The sequence below is a fragment of the Hippoglossus stenolepis genome, chromosome 3, assembly GCF_022539355.2.
Source record: "Hippoglossus stenolepis isolate QCI-W04-F060 chromosome 3, HSTE1.2, whole genome shotgun sequence".
NCBI classification, from domain to species: Eukaryota; Metazoa; Chordata; class Actinopteri; order Pleuronectiformes; family Pleuronectidae; genus Hippoglossus; species Hippoglossus stenolepis.
Window position 1 is genome coordinate 14080939 of NC_061485.1, and position 24252 is coordinate 14105190.

General features: G+C 42.2%; 1 protein-coding gene across 3 annotated transcripts in view; it reads left to right on the top strand.

Annotated features, from left to right (window-relative positions):
- Positions 1 to 479: 479 nt before the first annotated feature.
- The window catches only part of LOC118104811 (SLIT-ROBO Rho GTPase-activating protein 3), a 31135-nt gene continuing 7362 nt past the window's right edge, over positions 480 to 24252 (top strand). For 2 of the 3 annotated variants that reach the window (XM_035152002.2, XM_035152003.2), the window contains exons 1-13: positions 480 to 1022; positions 8735 to 8930; positions 12649 to 12811; positions 14258 to 14320; positions 17531 to 17722; positions 18015 to 18143; positions 18277 to 18498; positions 18622 to 18723; positions 20193 to 20390; positions 20484 to 20568; positions 21185 to 21212; positions 22494 to 22596; positions 23945 to 24005. In XM_035152002.2, coding sequence (XP_035007893.1) covers positions 956 to 1022; positions 8735 to 8930; positions 12649 to 12811; positions 14258 to 14320; positions 17531 to 17722; positions 18015 to 18143; positions 18277 to 18498; positions 18622 to 18723; positions 20193 to 20390; positions 20484 to 20568; positions 21185 to 21212; positions 22494 to 22596; positions 23945 to 24005 — 1609 coding nt within the window. In that variant the 5' untranslated portion in view covers positions 480 to 955. Of the gene's footprint in view, positions 1023 to 8734; positions 8931 to 12648; positions 12812 to 14257; positions 14321 to 17530; positions 17723 to 18014; positions 18144 to 18276; positions 18499 to 18621; positions 18724 to 20192; positions 20391 to 20483; positions 20569 to 21184; positions 21213 to 22493; positions 22597 to 23573; positions 23605 to 23944; positions 24006 to 24252 lie in introns of all 3 variants that reach the window. The other variant, XM_035152004.2, reaches the window with a different exon arrangement.

Genomic DNA, 24252 nt, shown 5'->3' on the forward strand with positions numbered 1-24252 from the left:
TGGTAATTAAGAATCTTAAAATGAAGGCAATAGTAGTTTTATCATAATCACGAGAAGCTATAGAGTACTGTGGATGGATATTTGGTAAATAGTTGGGGTGACAGCTTCTCACCAATGATCACCAACATATGCTATGTCACGAAATGGATTTATTCATCACTAAATCTATAATTAACACACACACACACACACACATCTGATTGATGGCAGACAGATTGTTGGATTAATTCAATAATCTAGAGAACCACCCGCCCAGCCATCCCCTTGTACTGTAGTCGGCCCCAGTCTCGTGTTACAACCACAGCACATTCATGTCCATGCAGATCCGTGATTGGAAAGGGTTGGTTGATCATCGCACTCACGTGAACCTCAAATCATCCATGAGAAGAACAGTGGCGGAGGAAGGAGGGGGCTGGGGGGCTGGGGGGCTGGGGGAGGAGGAGTCTCACATTGACTTTCACATCCATTCAGCCTTTTTTTCCTCCTGCAGCAGCAGCGCATTGAACTTGCAGGGGCTGGAGGGAGGGAGAGAGAGAGAGAGAGAGAGAAAAAAAACGGGGGGAGCAGATTGTAACGCAGAAGCGGCCGTGGCTCACTCCAGGCTTTGTGAAATGAACATCAGACGTGAGCCCTTTTCGGATTCACAGGGGAAGAGTGTTGCTGCCTCTGCTGCTGCTGCTGCTCCTGCTGAAGGAGAAGAGGAGGAGGAGGAGTGGTCAGGGATCATTAGAATGCACTTCTGAGAAGGATCGACTGCGCCCTGAACGCAGCGCAGCGCGGAGACAACGCAGCAGAGCCTGGAAAGTGCGCACAAATCTGCCAAGTTGTGTCGAGCGAGAGCGGCCGATGATCCGCGTCTGATCCGAGGACTGCGGACCGGGGCCGAGGCAACGCGGCATTGTGGCCAGCGGAGACAACGATCCCCCGAGGACTGCACAGCCCATTATCCCCCAAAATGTCATCTCAGGCGAAAGTCAAGAAGGACAAAGAGATTATTGCCGAATATGAGACCCAAGTGAAAGGTGGGTAACGCGCACGGAGGCCCCGTCGTATTGTTATCCAGCGTGTCAAGGCAGTATTGCGTAACTTTACCCCACAACCTTTCTGTGGTTGTGCCGCGGGGTGGGACTGAGTGTGTAGTGGTGGATGACATGTCATTTATATTTGGAACACGTCCCCTCTGGCCCCTGAATTCAACTCGGTCTGATGTTATTGTTTGAATGCAGTAGATGAAGATGTAACTTGGCTGAACCGGTTTCCCTCCACTCAAGATGATGACATCCCAGAGCGGCAACATGCCTAGCCCTGTACGTGTGGCTGTGTAAACCAGTGCAGCTTCATAGTTTGTTTCACTAGAGCTGTATGTGCACCCACCAGGGGAATGTACCATATTACCTTGGACCCCCAACAGACTGGAGGTCATGCACCTCATGCATCTCCTGCAGGATAATTGGAGGCAGCAGCTACTGCTTCTTGAAAGACGAAATGTTTAAATTTGACATGAATTTGATATTGTGGATCATTTGTGTCAGGTGTGCAGACAGCGTGTGTGTATTTTTCCTGACCCTCCTGGACGGAGTGTGTCATCAGGAGGATGAGGGGAATGCTTGGAGAAGGTCACGCAGCAAACAGTTCAGAGAGTGTGTGAATAATGTATACTGTACGTATGAATTATGAACCATGAAAGGATTCTACTGTCTGCGCCGCTAAATATGTGGCTGGATGAAGCAGCCAGGGAGAGGAGAGCCAGGGAGAGGAGAGTCAGGGAGAGGAGAGTCAGGGACACACCGGTGCTGTAGCCGCACAGACAGGGAAGGATGTATATATGGGTGGGTTGTCTCCTAAGCCTTTTAGAGACACTTCAGGCAGTAACAGCTCCGACTCCCTGTGCATCACCTCGTCACAGCTGGATTTCCTCTCTGTAAATCCACCAGGCTTCATACAGATAGTGTATAGGCCTTTTTTCTACAGGTTGGGCCGATGAAATTACACAATTCATGCAGTTGTCTATTGAAAAGGAAATCAATCAGAAATGACAGCGATTCGATTTTTTCAGTCCTTGTTGCCACAGTGCCAATTCGCCGCTTTGTGATAATGAAATTGAAATAATTGGGTTTTGAGCTACGTATGTGATTTGAAGATGGCAGTTTGGGCTGTTGGAAGTTGTTCACAATTTTCTGACATTTTATTTGCTAATCAGTTTAGACAATGATTGAGAAAGTATGATCAAATAATCAGTCATTAAACAAAGCTGTAGCTGTAAAAGCAGGATGACTCAAGGCTATGGACTTAAAGAATCAACACAAGGTTGGGTCTGAGTTTTCTATTGAAGATAGAATGAATGAAATGTTGGCACAATGAGTCAAATCTGTAATTGTTAACATCATTGACTCGCTCAGACTCGACACGTTTATGGACACCAGACAATGGTCTGAATAAGTCACTGGCATCTAAACAGCATTCTCTGAATACATTAACCTGAATAAGGTCATACTCGGAATAATCAATAATGGAATTAAGTCATGAGTATTTTGACCGAGTTACATTATGTAAACATGTGAACGTCTCAATTGCATAACGACATCCTCTATTGGAGTATTCACAGCATTTTGCAACATTGACATACAGCAGTTAACAACTACTTGACAACTCATGCCATGGGTTCGAGTGTAACCATGTACTAGGAGGTAACGTTGTCATAAGTTATAATGAGACGATCTTAGCATGTTAACAGGAAAATGAATTAGATGATTTATTAGCAACTCATATAAACATCATAATCTAAATAATGTATTTTTCAGAATAAGGTCAATAGTCAGAATATTGTTGTCCATGTAAACGTAGTCAGTGGTGAAACACTACATCTCCAATGCTCTCCTCTCAACCTGGTGTTATTTTACTTGTTGGCTGTCAAACATCACAGAGTTTAGTTTCGGGCCTGGTATATGGTGTTGGCTATAATTGGTCCAGTAGAAAACAGAATTAGATAAACCTAATTATGTATATAGTCACAGGATCCAATAATGGTGTCTGTAGTTCAGTTGTCCATGATAAAAGAGTAAACTCTGGACGGGACAAACATGTGGTCATGGCATATGCTACATGTGCTACAAGTGAAATGCAAACTGCTTTAGAATCAAATGGGCAAGAACTATATTTCTTGTTTTACCTCAGTTGTTCCACAAGATGGTTATTTTAATGCTTATTTGTTAAATGAGAAGATAACTCCACTCACTCTCATTTCTGTTCACTATAACTACATTTAGCTGCCAGTTAGCTTAGCTTGGCTTAAAGACTGGAAACCGCAGGAAGCAGCCAGTAAATTTCAGGACCAGGTGCAGTTACTTCCTGGAGGGAGGAGATGATTTTTTAACCAGGACTTGGTTTAGGGGGTTAACCAGCACTTATTTGTATGTTTTCTAAAACCTCATGTAGCATGTTTATTGTTGGGGTTTAGAGGTGGTGCAAGTAAGCTAATTTGAGTTTTTAATGCTAAGCCACGCTAATTGGCTGCTGCTACATAGTTAGAGTACAGATATGAAAGTGCTATTGATCTTTGATATTTCAAACTAGTACATATCAAACTGTAAAATAACAGAACCTATCTGTTTGTATAGCCCTTCATTATTTTCACATGATGGCTCCACACTCCACACTGTAATACAAAGCACATACTAACTGTTTCCTGTCAAACCACCACAGTGATGCCAGTGAAGGTAACATATTTGAAGTCTTTAGGGTATCCGTGCAGAAATGTTTTGAATCTTCCTTTCACAGACTTAACTTAGGCCTCACTGTTATTGTACATACGTGGAGCGGAAATCACCAAATTCTGTCAGCATGTTTCTGGAATGAAGGGTATGATTAGCATTTTGCAGACAGAGGTGTGGTTTACTCACTGGCCCGCTCCTCTCTTTGTCTCTCTGTTTATTTGTTTGACTTTCTCCCTCTCTCTCTTTCTTCCCCTCCCTTTTCCCCTCTCTTTTTCCCTCACCCTCTCTGTCTGCTCTCCACACACTAGCTCTTTGGCCATGAGAGAGCCATCACAGCTCCGTCTCTCATCTCAGTTTCAGGAAAAGCTCTTAAGCTGACATCTTAAGCTCATTTGCAAACTGGGCTCAGATCAGTTCGGAGCTGCGGGGGCTTTTCTCTGACACTGACACTGGCGTTCAATAATGGTGCTGAGTTGCTGACTGCACAGAAGTTCAGACACAAACCTAATGCACTTTCCAGTGTTTTCGGTCACTGATTGGGAGGTGTGTGTTTTGAGTTAACAGATTTACACGTCCGGGCCTTTATTTGCCTTTACTGTCACACGACAATTCTGATTCACTGATGAGTGAACAATTAGTCATGGGCAGACGATGCCGCTTTGTAGCAAACCTTTAACTCATCATTTAGTCATAATGTAACCAAAACAAAATCCTGAGAAACAGGACAGACTTGTTTTCACAGTATTTGAGCTTAAATGAATTATTCCATCCAAAGTGTCTAACTGACCATTCCGAGGTATCTCTAAAGTTCCTGCTCATCCCAGAAACAGAAGTAAATGAGGGAAAGTTGCTCTATCAGGATGTAGTACGAAACATTTATTGCTCGATTCATGTTGCCAAATTATATTATGTAACATACACATGACATTAAAAAGAAACCTCAAAAAAGGACAAAAATACCAACGTGAAACATTTAGTAACATAATATTTGATGTACAACTTATTTGACCTTGTACTGGCTTACTGACAATGTAGCTGTAACTAAGTAGCAGTCGTCTCACTACAGACACACCTACTGCCACCTGATTCATCACAGAAATGCGTTACATGAAGAGCATGTAGACATACCCCTTTGTATGTATTCATCATAATGAAAGAATGCCGAGACTGATACTGCCCTGAAGTGTCCTGGTTACGTGAACAGTGAAACCATATCGTTGTTGCCCGTGTCCTGGCAACATGTAGCCTATGAGACATAATGTGTTGCTGGGCTGACAGATTCATACTCACAGTTGAGCATCAAAGAAAAGAAGAAACGTTTGGAATCCTGCCCACTAAATCCTGGATCTTCCTGTCCTGTGGCAGCACAAACAGTGATGCCCTGCCTCGCTGCAAATCTTTCTGCAGAAATGTGAACTCAAGCAAATAGACTGTAGAGACATACCATGTTAATTAATGCATTCAGGAGACAAGTGTTCACAGAACACAGCCTCGATTTGTGCCAAATTATGTCAACGTGTCAGTCTGGGTTAGGCCACATGTGACCAGCCACGCATGGCTAACTGCAGACACAGCCCCAGAGACCGCTGCTGGCCACTGCGAGAGCCGTGCTAGGCTAGTTTGAACAGGATGTCGTGGTGACAATGACTCCTCACTATGTGATATTTGGTGCTCTCTGCTGCAGTGACGCAGGAGCGTAATTAGCAAACCCTGCAAGGCAACCCAATATGTTACCCCCCACACACACACATTTCATTATTGTCCATGTCAGACGTGCTGCGTTTGAACTTGGCGGGTGGACATGTTTGTCTTTTTTATATCTGCAGGGAAAAACACGAGGTCAGTGGGCTTAGACAGGTACTTCCTCTTTGTCAGGGATAAAACATGACAAAATGATTTGGGTGTAAATGTTTGGTTCAGTTGAGGGACATTCAATCGATGTGTAGGTTGATTTGTTTTAGTCATATATTTATACATCGAATAACCTTTAAATGTTTATATCTACAACATAACATTTAACATGTTAAGCGTAAACATCTCAATTCTGCAACGATAGGCTATTGCTCAATCACAACATGGACGATGGCAGCTAGAGACGTTCTTGTCCTCATCTTACTCTGTTGCCTTCAGGTCTCTGGAAGCCATTCATTTATGCCCAAAATGCTTGTTAAAGTCACATGAACAGACCGGGATGTTAACCACATGGGTTAAGAGAAAAATAAACATGACAAATGGGTAAAGCCCCATCAGTGTGATTTCCATAAGCCTTTGGGTGTGGAACATTTTATTAATTTGGGCTGCACGCTGTTCCGAGGCAGGGAACCTGGTGTGACCTTTGACTCGCTGTATTCACTGAAAGGAAACCTTTACCCTTATGTGATCAACACAAATATAGACAATAGACTGCATCCAGCTCATGACACTCACTTCTTGGTGTATTATACATTGGAACTCCTCGCCAGCTCCCTTGTAATTATGCATTACTCTGCAAAGGCTTGAATCATTCATTGAATGTAGTGCAGTATTGCACTAGTCCCTAGTAACAGTTTAAGTTCTAAAAATAACATGCTCTCAGGAGAGTGAATGCAAATATCACGAGCCTATTTGATGTCTCACTGATAAAATTATGCAGTTAAATCAATTTAGATTTGCTTATTATATCGTCTGCTCGTTCTGTTATACTGTCACCGTGTGATTAGAAATGATTAAAGTCACATAGGCCGACAAATTGCATCGTTCTGGTCTATTTTAGCACGGACGGACGTCGGAGTGGCATTTCTGCCTATTTTGAACTTGATTGCAGCCTCGCTCATCAGCACAGGCTGTTTACTGAGTATTGCCAAGCCAAGAAAGTTGCCCTTGTCCTTGGCCATTATGCTTAACAGAGTGACTGCTGTCAGAACAGGGAACTGGCCTACTCCCATTGAGATGCCTCCAGAGGCACGTTACCAGGCAACTGGGCAACTATGGGGACCACGAGGGGTACGTCTCAGAACAGCAAGGGACTATGTATTTACTCTCTCTCCTTCTCCTTCTCGCTCTTTCATTCATATTTTGACTTGCACGCTCACAGACGACGGGGGAGGCGTTTTTGAAATCCTTTATTCTAGATACAGAAACAGCATTTAGAAGTGAACAAAAGGGCCTTTTCTTCCACCGGGCCATCTTTTCCATTGATAAATGTCTACTGAGTTCCTTTCAGTGCCCAGCAATCATATGCATGGTTGAAACAGTCTGTCATAATGGAGTCCTCAGCCATCTCAATGTTTCCCAAATGCTTCTTATTGTCTTGTAGAGAGAGGGAAGCTTTGTTTAACCCCCGGTTTGAGTATGTAAAATCCACATTGCATAAATTTATATGCAGAATGCAATGGAATTTATTGATATCATGAAACTTAATTCAACCCTATCACTCACTCAGCCTTTGGTTCTTATTTATACTTGATCTGCAACCACAAATTCAGCAGCCACTTAGCCACTGGATTTATGACCGCCTTGCAATAAACAGTATATAGATGAAATAAAATGTGATCTGTATTTCTTTTTAGTGTTAATGTAAAACCATAAAAGTGATGTTATTACTTCCCTGGACATGTTTATCACCTGGAACCTCAAAGGTTTTCAATAACAGCCAACTAAGGTAATAATGCAGGCTGTCCAGGAGGGAGCCTGTCATTATTTATATGTGGTCATTTTAAAGAAGGAAAAAAACAGCAGCTAAAGTGGCTCTCAGTGGAGTACCCCCGCCAAGGTCGAACAATCTAGAAATATAAGAGAAAAGGTAATTTGTTTGTCATAAAAACATAGTTAAAGGAAGTGAAAACATCCTGGATCTGCCCCTTTAAAGGTAGGGTTGGTAATCCAGGGAATGTTGGCAGGAGCAGGCTACACTAAGAAAATATGCAATACATGAACGCGCATTGCTAAAAGCTGTGACTTAAGTGCTAACTTCTGATTATTGTCTCTGCTTCAGCGCTGTATGTTTCTCCGACTTGTGAAAACTCCTGTCATGCACAATGTGCAGTGTACGCATAGGCAGGCATGTCGGCTAATGAAAGACAGGTACGCCAGCCAATCATCAGTCATTTCTTTTGGTCCGAATTAAATAATCGGTCATATTTATTATGACATGAATCACAGTCCTGCAAGGGCCACAGGCAGCAGAAAGGGTGTCAGAAACAAGTTAGCAACCCCACCTTTGAATTTGTGTCCATGGGTTCCTCCCAGGCCCAGGTCCCATTCCTCCACCAAGTTTAGTGGGGATGTGTTCAGTAGCTAATTCATTTTAGTGCAGATTAAGGGGCGAATGGAATATTTATTTAATTTTAATTGCGTATTATGACAAATTATATAAAACGATTATATATTATTATAATATAAATTATTTTGTGTTAATCGTCTATTTCTGTATTTAATAAAATGTCTCTACAAGTAACATTCCATCCAAATTTTCAAAATGTTGAGCAAAACATTTTTTTCCTCAGTCTCAGACTCTCAGTAAGTTTCCGAACCTCATAAGCACAAAACCATAGCGATCTTTTAATCGAAAGAATGCTGGCAATTTGTTTTCCTTTTTTTTTTTTCAAGACAAACTTCTCTGAAGGCTCGCTCAGCACAATGCATTTTGAGAAGCTGACCTATTTTTTATTTTCCGTGCTGTCTGCTGCAATCATCAGACATGCATCTCATATGCACGTGTGCTACCCCAGCATTTAGACACCCCCCATTCTCCCTCCCTCCCTCCCAAACACACACGTCAGACAAATGCACTTTGACAAACAGTTTTATCCAATTATGATGACTTTGTTCTTTTATTACTGCTTGTGTTGGCTTGACCGTGTCCTCACATATTTGTGTGTTCTACATTATTTGCTTTGCTTGATGTCATGGCTGAAGGAGTGTGGGTTAAAAGCTGACCTGCTGCACTGTTTGGCAGCCAGAAGTGAGGCCCAGCGTGTAGGCCCACTCCCCCAGAGAGGGTCTATTTATTCTGAAGGTGGTCTCCCTTCTTTGATATGCAGAGATCCGTAACCAGCTGGTGGAGCAGTTCCGCTGTCTGGAGCAGCAGTCCGAGTCCCGGCTGCAGCTGCTGCAGGACCTGCAGGAGTTCTTCCGTCGAAAAGCAGAGCTCCAGCTCGAGTACTCCAGAGGCCTGGACAAACTAGCCGAGCGCTACTCCGCCAAGATCCGCACCTCCAGAGAGCACCAGCACTTCAAGTGAGTCTTGTCACTGTCTGTCTGCTAAGCACCGGGTGCCTGCATCAAATGTGTTTGACAGGTAAACAACTGTCAAGTATTTCAAACTTCACACTGATCACTTCTTCAACACTGTGATGGGAAAAAAAAGGCGAGGAAGAGAAAGGAGAGATAAGCAACCAAAAGGGGAAGAGGGATAAAGGCAGGAGAAATGACCTGAAATGAAGCCAGGGCTAAGGAAGCTTGTGGCCTCAGGCTGCTGTGTGTCTCCCATCTAGGTCAGACTCTTTACCCCCCCTCGTCTTTTCTCTGTGGCTGTCATTTCCATTCTCAAACAACTTAACACGAGACTGCTGCCCAACAACTCTTATTTTTTCAATGGACACTGAAAATAAATCCCAGCTTGTTTAGAGTCTGAGAAGAGGAACAACAGGGGCTTCTCATACTGACGTTGATTATTTTAACTGTTGGTGTAAGGGGAGATGTGTGGTTCTGAAACAAACACACCCTGCAGCATATTGAGGAAATGCTTCTTACATGCTCTCAGCTGCCTGGAGCTCACTGTGACTTTTGGATCATGTAATGGTTGTAAATGCTGCACATGTGGATGTGGAATGAATCAGAATCAGCAATCATAAATAATAGAAATGAGACAGAGTATGTCCAGTTAACATCTTAGCTGTATAAGCATGTATATATATTTTGATTCTCAAGATCAAGAGTAGGATCCATATTGGTATCAAGCTTCACCTGTTCATAGATATTAGCACTCTACTATTGTCTGTTTTTTTCATAAAGATCACGGCATCGGTATCATTCTATTTCTATGTTTGTCTGTAATAATACAAAAAAAATATGGATTTCCATGAATCTTTGTGTGGGGATGGATTAGGGAACAATTCATTAATTATGGGATCCAGATCAGGGAACGGATCGAGGATTTCTTGTAACATCTGACATTTTTATACATTTTCGTTTAAATTATCAGGGAATAATTAATGGATCTTGATGGGAAAGAAGCAGACATGATTATGGGACTGTTATTTATGAGTGTGTGTCATATCGAAAAACGGCCCAACTCACAATGTTGAAGAAAGTCAAAACAATTCCTGGATCCACCCGCCTTGAAACCGTTAGTGGTTCACACACAGACAGCAATGAAAAAAATAACGTAGACCTTTAATGAAGATTCATTGTCAAATAAAACTTTATTTGAATAATTTACTCTTGAGATACTCTCCATAATATTATTGGATTAGCAGCGTTGGAAATTAAACTTATCATACAAAGTACGACACTACACTGCAGACACTATTGATATGTGTTCAGTTGGCCACTCTTTCATATGACCTGACTGCCTCAGTCATGCGTAACAAACACATTGGTTTCTTCAGTCGTCTTCCCGTCCCTCTTTCAGTCTCTCCGGCCAATTGGACATAAATCGTAATCATGGCGGAGAGCTCCCGTCACGGGGACATTGATAAGTGGAGCATTCCCTCAAAGGGAGACCCCCTGTAAGAGACTCACATTGCATGACTTCTCCCCTCACCCCAGTGTCCCAGATTCTCCCCCCCCCCCGTCACATTAAATGGTCGTCATTTCAACTGTCTGTCAGTGACTGGATTCGTACTCACTGACTCCAATGGACCAACTAAATCGGTATCATTAATAATCCCATGCAGCGTTCTCTCCTTGAGTTTCTTTCTCTCTCAGACACATTTAATTTTTCGTTTTCTTTAACAGCAAAAACCTCAGTGCCCTTCTTTCTTATCCGTGATCCTTTCACATTTTCATTTCTGGTGTCAGATTTAATAAAAGTGTTGGCAGGAGATTGTCAGGGAACATTTTCAACACGTCCAATAGATAGAGTGGCTGCAGCAGAAATGTGATTATAGACAATGTGGTGCTGTGAACTTTTTGAAAAGCCAATTTAAATCCAACATATTGTACAATAGTTAATAGATGCAGAGTTTTGAAGTATCATCAGTTCATCCTGATCGATTTATTGCTTGGCTGATAAAATTATGTTTAAAAGTCGTTCATGGACATATCAGTGTTGCAGATGTGCGTCAGTATAATTGTTTTTGTTTTACAGAATGAACAAGGTTTGACTTTTTACATTTTTTTTATCCATATCAAACTGTTAAATATTATTATTATTATTATTTGTATTATTATTCAGATGTCTACAATAAAGATTTTCAAAAGTACTGGAAAAGATGTGCATTAAGTTAAATTCTCTACTTTTGGTTATAGTTATGTTTTATTTTTATTTACTTAAAACAATGTTAATGGTTACATTTGTTCAAATATCAAACCTCAATTACATTTTGTATAATATAAGGGTTTGATAATGGCATCTTAGTCTTAATATATATTTCGGAATCAGAAATGTTTTACTTCTTTACATCAGTATCGGCCTTGGCCCCCAAAATCCATATTGGTCAGGTTCTAATCATCAGTTCACTGAGAGTTGCAGCAATGCAGTGACCTTGTCATGGAACGGGTATTGTACTTTTTAAAGGCTGTCAGGTGGGAAACCTTGTTCTGTCACCTTCTGTGAACAGTTCTACAACAACTCCTCTGTATCCTGAACACGTCTGACTCATTCTCATTCAAAAGCTGCCGTCAGCCTAACATTAACAGGTTCCTGGCATCCAGCGTCCTGGATCAAACACCTGCACTGCTTGAAATGAGGGCCTATAGGAAAAGCTTGTCCATGTTTTTTTTTTTCTTTCAAAGTGTTAAAAGATGAAACAAAAAGCAGACAGAAATGCGGATGCCCAGCACTCTAGATACAAATTTAAATTATTATTTTAATTAAAAAATGATAAGAATAAATATTCCGTAGGTGTAAATCAGCAGATATGTTTGTCTAGATGTCTTTTGAATGTCCACTTCATGACGTGCAAATGTTAAAATCATTTACCGCAGCTTCACCTGTCTGTGTTCAGCGGTGATTAAAGGAGAAACAGTCAGACTTTGATCACAGCACGATACAGCAGCTTTTAAGCCGGCTGTGTATAAAAATAATATGATACAGCATTTTTTATTTTTCTGTCACAATAGTTGGAAAAACAACGAAATATTTTTCAAAGACCAAACAAGATGAAAGGAAGAAGACAAACAAACTCTTTGGTGTGAGGATAATTGAACTCACATGCTCCCCTGAGCAAGGAAGCAAGTGCAGCCAGCATGTCTTCTGTGTGTGTGGTGTGCGTGCGTGTGTGTGCGTGCGTGTGTGCGTGTGTGCGTGTGTGTGTGTGTGTGTGTGTGTGTGTGTGTCTGTGTGTCTGTGTGTGCGCACAGCTGCCTGCCTTTTTTCTCCTGCTTCCTCGCCACATGTGCAGTGACCTCTTGACCTCTAACATGAAACAAAGCCCCAGAGCTGGTACAGTTCATAGAATTTATCCTGCTTCATGATCAAGTTCAGACATTTTACCAACCAATGCTCAAGTACCAAGGCTGCCATGTGTAGTACTTAAGAGGCTTTTTACATTTTTATTGGGACACAGTAATTACATTTTTCCTGTTCCGGTTGGAGAATCATCTCATATCTGCTGCCTCTTTGTGGAACTTGTATTGTATGGTCTAAATATCGCAGATTTATCGGTCTACAGGCAGCTTTAATGAAATTGTTATCGGATTGATCAGTGTTTATATCTTTGTCCCTAATACAACAGTTTAAAACAGCAGCGATGAACTAATGCTAACAAAATCTTTCCTTGGCGGTTTTCAGAAAGGACCAGAATCTGCTGTCCACTGTGAATTGCTGGTATTTGGTCTTGGACCAGACCAGGCGGGAGAGCAGAGACCACGCCATGCTCAGCGACATCTACAACAACAACGTCATTGTCCGCCTGGCACACGTGGGCGAGGATGTCATCAGACTTTTCAAAAAGGTCAGAATTGGAATTAAATGGACGAGGGCACGTAACCCTGACCGTCACTAATGCGCACCGTCACAGAAATCGTCGGCTCAAAAATCGCATGACTGAAGCCCCCGATGTTGTGCTGCGTGGTTCTCATTCAGCATATTTATTCTAAGAGTTAATCTGAGACAATGTTTGACACTGACAGTGTGAGATTTGATTTTCTGTCCCCCTCAGCTACATCATAACTTGGATGTAACGCTGGTTATTGGGTTTATCCATCTCTGAGCTTTCATACCTGCAACACGTCAGCCTCACTGTAATGAGACGATCATGTCTCACTTTCACCTCCCTCATCATGTGTTATGTCCATCTCAATATCATGCTCAGTTTGCTCCCTATTTAGATCACCAACCTTTATCTGATAGTCTTTACACCTCATCATTGTGTCACCCAACCTCTTCCCCCCGTCCTTTAATAAGCTTGTTTTGTTCAAATTTCCAACAAGTCTGTGTCTCGGTTGTACTCTCATATTTCGTAAGGCATATGGTTAATGCATCGTACATATTAGAGTAGCACAGTGCCCGTGATTCAGGGGATGCGATGAAGAATCGGCCTTAGGGATCTTAGATCAGTATCATTTGACTGCAGCAGGAGTCAGTAATTTATGCCCTCTAGGGGGCTCTGCACTGTCACGATGGGATCCTCCATGAGAACAGGATGGCTTGCAGCCAGTGCGGAGAGCAGGACTAATAACCGCCTGCAGAAAAAAAACTGTCTCCCTCTGCAAGGAGTTAGCTCAAATCGTGACAACGTTCTCCACAACAATAATCCTGTTATGCCGCAGCATCCTGCTTCAGCTGCAGAGCAGTCTCGTTGTTATTCATCTAAACATGTGGGAAAAGGAATGAATCAGTCGAACTGTTTGTTAAGTCAAAGTTTAAATGTTCAGAGTGTGCTCAAGCTTAATTCTTGTCACATGTGGAAACGCACAGTTGCTGTTTTGACAAGTGGTCTCTAAGAGGTGGCAGAACACAGGATTGATTGGCCCGTCGCTCCATATCCCCTCAACAGCATTTCCTGGGTCAGTCTCCACTGGCCCTGGTTCTTGCTCTTGGGCTACAGGCCCTGTCACGGGACATGTTCAATTCATCACAGGCTCTTAGTCCATGTAACTGAGCTCAGGCTCCCAGTCAGTGGAAAATGTTCTGCAGTTACTGTGCGGTTCTATTTCTGGCTGCTCGTGCACTTTGGTCATTGTGTTAGATCTTTTCTGGTGCAGTATAATAATGACAGCATTTCAATTCCTGCTGACATCCCTTCCATGCAAAATATATCTGGCATAACCTTCAAGCTTTTCATTTGTGAGAAGGTAATTCTACTAAATAACCCAGTTTTTTGTCTTAGGTGTTTGAACACCTGCCTTTATCCTTCAGTGTCCCTTTTGAAACTGTCACCTGTTTTCTCCTTTTACAGAGCAAAGACATCGGGGTGCAAATGCACGAGGAGTTGGTGAAAGTCACCAACGAGCTCTACACGGTGAGTTAAACAGGTCCCTTCCAACTCGTCTTTACCAGGCTGTCTGTTTCCTTTCCCCCGGTCTGCTGCCTGTGGCTCGTCAATCCTAAAACTGAACTTTTTTATGCCTCCCCTGTGAATGGAGGCATTTGTTTTAGGGCTGTCTTTCCTAGAGTCCATCTTTTTTAATTTTACCCAAACGTTCAATTGGCGTCGAGGGTGAACTGATAAGAATGTTTGTGCTCAGAGGTCAAATATTAACGTCACTGTAACCTCAAAATACATATTTTTGTGCCTCTAATCGTGAAACTGTAATTCCAGTTCAGAGCTGAACCTGTAACCTGTGAAGCAGCTGGCCTGACACTGCACTCGGCAGATATGCCTTATCAGCAGCGCAGCCGCTAACAGGTCATTCATTTCTTCTCCCGAGGTCGTGAAAGGAGGAAATTTGCATTCTTCCTCCTGCTGTGAATTTCTTCATCGGCTGAAGGGGAGAGCGTTCTTGCCCCCTGGCTGTGCTTTAAGCAGGACTCAGCAGTCTGCGGTGCAGCGGTGCACCGAGCTCACAGCAAACAGGATGTGTTAGCCCCCACATCTGTGCATTGTTATATACTGCACCCTCGTACAGAAGCACAAGTGGCCTGTGTGGAAAGTACAGACAGCTGCGCAGGGCTGATGCGTCTTCTTAATGTGGCTGAAGAGACTGAACTGATGCAGTGATATCATCTGGTCTATGTGGGACACAACGGCACAAACACAACAGAGTGCTTCCTTCAGGGTGATATCTTTGTTCAGTGATATCATGATCTGTAGCTACGTTTCGTCAATTAATCTGTGCACAGAATGAGTTGATATGCCTAAAATCCGACGGGTTTCTTTAATCCGACACAGCAGATTTGCAGGTGCATCGAATGGGCGTTACCGCAGTTTAATAGAGCTTATTAAATTTTATGTTATGTCTCAAAGATCTTAAAGATATTTTGTGGCACGCCTGGGTGAGCTATTTCATACACCATGCTGAGACCTGAGTTCCCTGCAGCGGCCGCAGGTTTGGTTCTGGCCCTTTGCTGCAGGTCTCTCCACCTTTCACGTTTAGATTCGGTCCCGTCAATAAGGGCCAAAAGAAAACTATCTTTTTAAGCTGGACACACTTACATACTCTGAAGGCCTTGCAGTACTTTTATAATCACCACAAGGAGGTTATGATTTAATCTCGCTTTTTTTTATTTGCAAGATAACACAAAAACAACCGGTGGTATAGATCAGGGAAGAGCCAGAGCTGGTATGGCCCCTCCCCCTCCTATTTTTAACATTGCAAGATAGGGTGTTTTTTCACCATTTTCCGGGGGAATAGTTCATGGATCTTGATTTTAAATGTGGTTTCATAAGGGGACTGTTGGGCCTTGGCCAAGGCAAGCCCTCTACTGAGTGTATTTCTAGTTTTGTAATTGCAGAAAAGAAAAGGAACACTAATGTCTTTACCTCACGTTATTTTCTACATCCTCAGTGTGCACTCCCTTCCTCCACCTTTAGCTACTTGCTGCCCATCTAATCATTTGCCTTATGTTATTGACTGTTATTAACGACACATTTATCATTGTGCTGTGAAATTGACTGTGAACCCAAACTATTATCGCTCCAAAATTTGGCAAACATCGATCTTTTTTAAGTGGAATATTTGAAGTAGTGAAAAATGTAGTGAAGTCACACCTAGAGCGGCTCATTGCTGATATGATGTGTGAATTTTGCAAACATAATGCATCTGTTAATTTTAAAAAGCTTATAAAAGAGATAAGGTAGCGACTCCCAAAACATAATGTTTTGGTGAATAAACGGTTTAGCTGCAGTACAATGCCCGTGGATGTTGGCCACTCACACTCTTTAAAATCATGTTTGAGACGAGTGGATGTGCAGCGAATTCACAAATAGCTTTGAAGTAGAAATACTCACATGGTTTAAACCACATGAGGAATATTGTAACATTATACAGCACTTTACTGCTCTCCTGATATTGATTTTTCCTCTCTCTGCTTCATCCATTATTAAAAGCCTGTCTGCGTCTCCCTTACACACACAGTATAAGGAATAGCTGTAGTCTGGACAAATTTGGGTTAAATACATGTATATAGCTTGAATTTGACTTGTACAATTTGTTTGACAATCATGAAATGCTAAATTCGGTATAGACCCGTCCAGAGAAAGGTTGCTCATTGTCTCTGTGTGTAACCTTGTTCCTCCTCCTGATCCATCTCACTCTCCTCTGCACGTCCATTTCAGTCCCGGTTGCCAGGAAACCAGAACTATGTTGAGGATGTTAATATAACAAATATTAAGGTTTTACATGAGCTGAATTCTTTTAATCTCAACATGATTGTGTGGTTTTAAAATCAACCATTAACCTGCAAATTACTTGTTTTATTGCTAATGATTTAAACAAGTAGGATTATGTCGTATTTTACATATGATATATTGAAAGCATTGTAACTTTCAATACACAACGTTTGGCTCTAAAATGACCAAAAGAGAGATTCAGAGATTCATTCATTGCGCAATGTGAAACTGAACAGGTCCTCAAAACGACGTATATGATTATCAAAGACATACACACCTTCTATAGCTAATTCAAGCTAATGCCCGTAGGCTTGTGTATTATATTGGCTGTGTATAAAACAAAGATTTATTTCAGAAGACAATAGATGGTCAGTTTACTAAGTGTAAATAAATGCACTAACACTGGGACATAGTGGACACAGCTGTTTAGCCATGAAATACTTTCAGTTCTAATCCAAACAATGTCCTATTTTGTATTTGTTTATATTTTATGTCTGTAAAATACTATAAGTGAACTGAATTATGACAAAACAAGCAGGATTTTAAAAAAGTAATATTACCCATATGAGTTTTTTAACCTTAATATTACCATACAGCTGAATGCAACTGATTTTAATGTAATATTTCGGCCTATGTTTTTGCACATAGAAGCTGTAAAATGAAAAACATTGGCACTGGAAAGCAGTTTCAAAAACCTTGAGTATTAATATCAGCCCCGAGGTGGTCCACATGATGAAGTGCAGGACTGTACTGTGTGTGTAGAGCATGGAATAAATCCACTTAACTGGTTATTCAGATGAGATATTTATCACTTTTATCCCCTTCAGAGTCACCTTCCTCTCTGCTAGTTTGACTATGATGCCCTTGATACTGAGCTGAGTGTGATGTATGTCCTCGCAGGTGATGAAGACGTACCACATGTACCATACCGAGAGTCTCAGTGCTGAGAACAAGCTGAAGGAGGCAGAAAAACAGGAGGAGAAACACATCGGCAAGTCCAACGACATAGGCTCCAGCCTCCTGCGTTATGGTCACGATGAGCGTCCGCAGCGCCGGAGCTCTGTGAAGAAGATGGAGAAAATGAAGGAGAAGGTCTGTTCTGATTGACGTACTGTCACATGACAAAGGCCTTTTATCCACATTGAAGTACAAATAATCTGAAAATACATTTGTGTAGAACTTCTTGTATTCCAGCACTTGCTTCCCAAATGGATAATGTAGTTAAAGCTACAATAAACCCATTTCTACATTGTGCAGTGTCATATATAGAGATTGATTATATGAGATCAAATGTGTTTATTGTTGTAATGCATTCTTTGAGTACATTAGGAATCCATTTTACATCCTGCACTGATGGGACCCTCTCTTTCTTTTTCCACCCTAGAGACAAGCCAAGTACTCTGAAAATAAGCTGAAATGCACAAAGGCCCGCAACGACTTTCTTCTCAATCTGGCGGCCACCAACGCCCTGGTGGCCAAATACTACATCCACGATGTCTCAGATATGATAGACGTAAGTTAATATAGTCGAAGCCGAAATGCAAATATCGATAAAGACCTTCCTCAATCCAATGCTTGTTTACAGTTTCAGTTGGAGGTGTTTTATTGATTTATAACTACTGCATGTTTTTACTCTTTGCCCTCAGTGTTGTGACTTAGGTTACCATGCAAGCCTGGCGCGCTCCATGAGAACCTACCTGTCCGCAGAGTACAGTCTAGAGACTTCTCGGCATGAGGGTTTGGATTTACTGGAGGGAGCGGTAGATGCGATGGACCTCAGAGGAGACAAGCTGAAGTTCATGGACACACACTGTCAGATCTTCTGTCCTCCCGCACGCTTCGACTATCAGCCGCACATGGGCGATGAGGTGAGTCACTGAGGAAGGTTGGGATTCTAAGTCTCAGTCTTAAGTTCATGATTCAAAGTTCATTTTCTCATCACGTTTGCTTTTAAAATCCTTTAAATTCCTCTTTTTTCTCTTTTATCCCAGGTGTGTCAGGTGAGCGCACAGCAGCCGGTCCAGACTGAGCTTTTGATGCGCCATCACCAGCTGCAGTCTCGCCTGGCCACGCTGAAGATAGAAAATGAAGAGGTGAGTGAGAGCTTTCAAGTCCTGAAAGGTTTGGAAGTTGCTGGTGTCAGCATTTCCTTTCATTACGAAGCAAGCTCCCTGCAAATGTGCTATTCAGAGTCATGTCCTTCTCCGCTGAGAGGACCTGATGGCTAAATATTCTGAGCTATAAATTTGGCGTATCTTTTAGTCTTTGGGTTATTACATAATTTTAAACTTCATAATCAATTTAAACTTCATTTAAACTTCATAATCATTCATCTGCAAGCTTTCTGACAGGAAATGGTTTAGCTGAGGTTGTTTCCCACCCAGATAGTGATGCATGCCATCGCATGACCCATGTAGACAGCAGATGACCAACTCAACAAGCCGCACTCGTTGTTTTATTTCATTAATATGAGTTAATGTCGATGACGTTATGACGAGACCATTGCAGGAAACATTGAGATCATCCAACTGCACGTACTGTAAACGCATGACTGGATGTCGCATTGATTCAGATCAGAAGCATGAAAAGATGAAAAGACACAGATGCAGCTACCAAAGTGCACAGAAGTTCTAATGAGGGGGGAATTAAAGCATGAATCTTGCTCAGACTAAAGCTGCAGGGTAACATGGTCTGCACATAAGAGTCTGAATTACTGAGTGAAATGTAAAAATGCAGATATGCATCCACTAACCAGAAGGTCGGTGGTTCGATCCCTGGCTCCTCCAGTCTGTACGAGCAAGATAGTGAACCGCCCATTGCCCCTAACGGCTGTATGAATGGTGAGTGATAGAAAAAAGAGCTGCGTGCAGAAGCGCTGAATGACCATGTGTGGGTGAATAGGTGAACGTGACTTGTTGACAAGATAAGAAAAAGTGCTGTATGAATACAGTCCATTTATCATTCACTTCTATCAAACATGTGACAGCAAGCAGCTGTTCTTAAAGACTCGCTTCCTTTATCTTTAATGTGACTCAGACCTGTGGGGTGTCCTGCCTCCCCCGGGGGCCCACCCAGCGTGCTTCCTGGCCTGCATGCTCGGAGTCACCATGGCAACTGTGACTCACGCAGACCTGTTCAGGTTTACAAGATGTGTCAGGGCCTGACTGTCATAAATATGGAAAGGCGCACTCCATTTCCTGTGCGCCTCACACGGATGAATAAAGTTAATCTTTCATGTCACGATGCGTCATGCAAGGAAGCTAATTACTCTGTTTACAGTGTGTCAGTCAAACCGCTGTGCAAATGGCCTGCAGTGGTATAATCTCAGACTGTGCAGGGTTGTTTACACCACGCTGCTTGTTGGTAACCCTGCAAAGACAATGCATTTGGAAAATATGGGTATAATTACAATATTCTCAGTTTTGATGTATACGAGTCACCTAACTCATTCCACATCTATTTCATTTATTATATCCCAAACGTATTGTAATTATGGATCATCTTTACATTAAAGTCACGTTTCACATGTGTTCCTGCTGCTGTGTGTGTGTGTGTGTGTCAGGTGAGGAAGACGCTTGATGCCACGATGCAGACGCTTCAGGACATGCTCACCGTGGAGGACTTCGACGTGTCAGAGGCCTTCCAGCACAGCCAGTCCACAGAGTCGGTCAAATCGGCGTCCTCCGACTCCTACATGAGCAAGGCCAACGTCGCCAAGAGACGAGCCAATCACCAGGAGACCGAGGGCTTCTACTTCACTGTGAGTTCTCAGACAAACACAAAGGCACTGCAGCAGAGAGCATACACGGTGACTGCAGATAACCTGGCTCACTATTGATGTCTTTATCTGCAGAAATACAAGGAGTACTTGAATGGCAGCAATCTCATAGTCAAGCTGCAGGCCAAGCATGACCTTCTGAAGCAGACACTTGGAGAAGGCAAGACTTTTTGTGTTATGCACTAGTGGAGTGGAAAGTGATGGTGATGGTTTGTATTATGCAGTTAAAGTGTCGATAATAGAAACAACTTTCTCCAGTAGTAGAGGAACCATAAAAAGCTTTAATATTGGAATCAATGTGTTTGACATAAAAGGAGGATTGTGCTGGAAGCTGCTTTGCTTGAGCAAACATTTCTGATTTGCTAGTGGAGGCCTTAATTCGCTTGTGTACAGTGAGACGTGTGTGCGAATGTAGTGCAGATATCGTGAACTCATCACAGTTGACAAAGCAGCTCCCACAGCCTCTTTCTGTTGTTGCCCCTGGATACGTTTTCACTCTGCGGAGCCGGGAGACAGGCCATACCCTTCTGGGGGCTCTTGTGCTGTTTCTAGGGTGACCGCTAAATGACCGCTGCCTGGCAGTGAGTCAAATGCAGCCATGGCACTCACCCCAGTGAGCCTGTCTGAATAGAGGCCGCTTTCTCATAATGCCCCTTTCCTCCTCCATCTGCCAGCCTTGTATAGTCGGCCAGCACTCAACCGTACTGCTAACTTCTGTGATTTGTAAAAATGGCGTACACTAATTTAGCCTCTTTCTCTGCTGTTTTTCCTTTTAGGGGAGAGGGCAGAATATGGAACAACAAGGTAAGATGTCCAGTGACATGAGAGTGAACGAAGTAGGCGATCAGCAACACGGGAAAGATTTCCCGTGTTGCTGATCGTGTTAGAAATGAGACCACAGTGTGGGAAAAGGAGTTTAGTCTCAACTTTGCTCTTATTTGGATCGTAATTTGAGAAAGTGGTGCTCAGAGGTGTTGTTCTCCCTTTGAATCGATCAAAACGATATTAAGAGTAATAAATGAAATGCCAGTGAGATGGATAATGTCCTGATGTTTTTCTGTTGAAAAGAGAGTGATAAATTAGCTAGACAACAAATATTGACAAGGCAGACTCATAATTAATTAAATACAAGGGTTTGTCTTTTTCTTTTTTCGATCTTTGGAAATTTCATTAAATGCAGTAAAATCGTTATTGAATTTTTTGGGTGATAATTTATTGTAGTCATTATCACTGACTTTGATAAAGTTTGCTGCAGCCGCTTCATCTAAAGATCGACATTTTAGGAAACAGGATTATTTACTTTCTTGCTCAGAGACATTGGAAACAGGGATAAACCCTATAGACTGAATGTAAAGATGGATGAAGTGTTTCCACTATCCAGAAATAAAGCCAAAATATCCCGGATACACGGAATGCTTCCATTCTGTGCAGCAGATCGGGGGGACAGAGCTGCGGCAGCGAGGTCCAAAATAAATGGACTCCAATACACAAGCTTGACCAATCACGAGTTAGTCTCTTATTTATAGCATCGAATAACTAATTAAAACCAAACTCACTGGAACAAATAGCACCAGGCAACCATAAATGACAGAAACTATCTTTAAGAAAAGTGTATTTGATGTGTACTTTGAATTTTTTTAGTTTAGCCCATATCCCATCCAATAACATGGAGGAGGGGGGATTTAAGATCAATACAGCGGCCTGCACCAAGGTGGCGATCAAAACGCTTTGGCTCATCCATCTTCATATACAGTCTACGAGATAGACAGCTAGCCTAAAGCGGCTCGTAAAGCTACAATGTGGCATTTACAAACTGTGATTTCCAGTCTTTGTGCTAAGCTAAGCTAATCAATCATTGACTGTGACATTATATGTACTTTACAGACTGTGTGGTCAAATATTACAGCAAATCAGAATTGCCAAACTAAGTTGAATTGTTTTGTTGTAAAATACATGTGGTAAAGACATTTTAAGAATAACGTTTTTAGTCAAATGAATGTCAGTATTTTGATGTCTAGTTATACCAACTGCATTATTATTCATATTTACCATGTACCAACCGTACATCCCCCACCATCTCCCCAGGCCCCCCACTCTTCCCCCTAAACCCCAGAGAATGCGGAAGTCTAGACCTCGCTCCCATGTTAACCATAAGCTGTTTAACGGCAATATGGAGGCCTTCATTCAGGTATCAGCCCATCTGTGCTCTTTGTCTCTCCATGAGCTCAGCTGTCTCGCTATAGCAGTCCTTCGGGGGGTTCTCTTGCCTTTGACCACTCTTTTACTCAAACGTGGGCTCACTCATGCACTGACTTTCCTCTTCGCTCATTGCCTTGTCCTCACTTTGTCTTTCAAGTCAGGAAAGAAAGGGTCAGATAAAGAAAACCCAAATCCAACATGTTTTGAAGAGGATTTCTTCTAAAAGCACCACAGCACTGGAAGATTTTTCCTTTCGATTAGTCTTGCCCTGCAGCCTCCAGAATTAATTTGGCTTGATATTTGTCAGTTGGCCGTGCACCAGGCACGTTAGGCTATGCAAATGCACACATGGCCACATCCACTCTAATTCTCAATCAAGCAGGGGCAGGCAGATAGTGTGTGCATTAACGGCAGTGGAGATAAACATCGGAAGTCAGTAGAGCTTAAATTATTTGTCAACAGAACAAATGCAACTAATTCAATAATTGATTAATTATTGAAATAACTTTTCAGGCAGAAATACCCAATGTTCCCAAGTGTCAGGTTTCTAGCTCGTTATGATTTTCTCCTTTTCATTTTTTATATATATTTCGCTTTTGCAGTGTTAAAAAATAATGGCGCTTCAGGCAGTAGGAAATTGATATTAATCAATTAATTGAGAAAATAATGGGCTGATGAATTGAAAATAGTTGTATCCCTGCAATGCAGACTGCAAATTAAAGTGTTAGTCTCAAACAGTCCTCTCCCCACCCCTGTTGTCTCGAGGAGCAGCCTCCCTCCCACACACTCCCCTCTGAGCCATGTCTCAACCCACAAGGCACTGATGCTTTGGCTCTCCTCTCAAGCCAGGCCTCCTCTTACTCTCTATCTCACTCTCTAGCTGTACAATCTGTCTCTCCCACTAACCTGTTGTGGTTGTTGTTGCTTCTCTTCCTCTGTCTACGTGCCTTACTGCTCTGTGCCCAGGGGAAGACGGAATGTCCGTGCCAGGAGTCAGGTACTCTGTCTTGTAGCAGGGCGGGATCATCCCACTGTGTTCAGTTATGCTAACCAACATTTCTGTGCCTCTGTCCTGTTGGGATTCCTGATGTGTAGACATAACAATATACACGGTGCTGCAACACGTACACACTTTGTTCTTGTGTTTGTTTTGTGCACATAATATTGATTATTTAACAAAAGCAAATAATGATTAACAATATTCTCCTAACTCTGTGAATTTAATTTATTTAGCAACTAACTCTATAAGCTTCTGATGATAACACCCTGCAGGAATTACTTTTTTTTTTTCTTTTGTTAATTTACATGAGATAATTAGATTTTTTCTGGCACTATAGGACTCAGGGCAGCCTATTCCAGTGGTGGTTGAGAGCTGCGTTCGATACATCAATCTGTACGGTATGTTCCTGTCGTGCTCATACAGTATGTCGTCTTTCCAGAAATGTAACTGGCGTGCTCATCATTACATGCACCTGCATTTTTATCATATCATGTCATACCGTCTTATCCTCCTTCTCTGTGCAAGTGTTTATGTTATGTTGCTTTGTCAGGGAGTCGTCATGGTTATCGCTGCTTGTGACTCTGTAGATTTCAGTGGCGTTTGCTCACGGGCATTCTGCGTTGACATATGTAGATTAATGAGGTG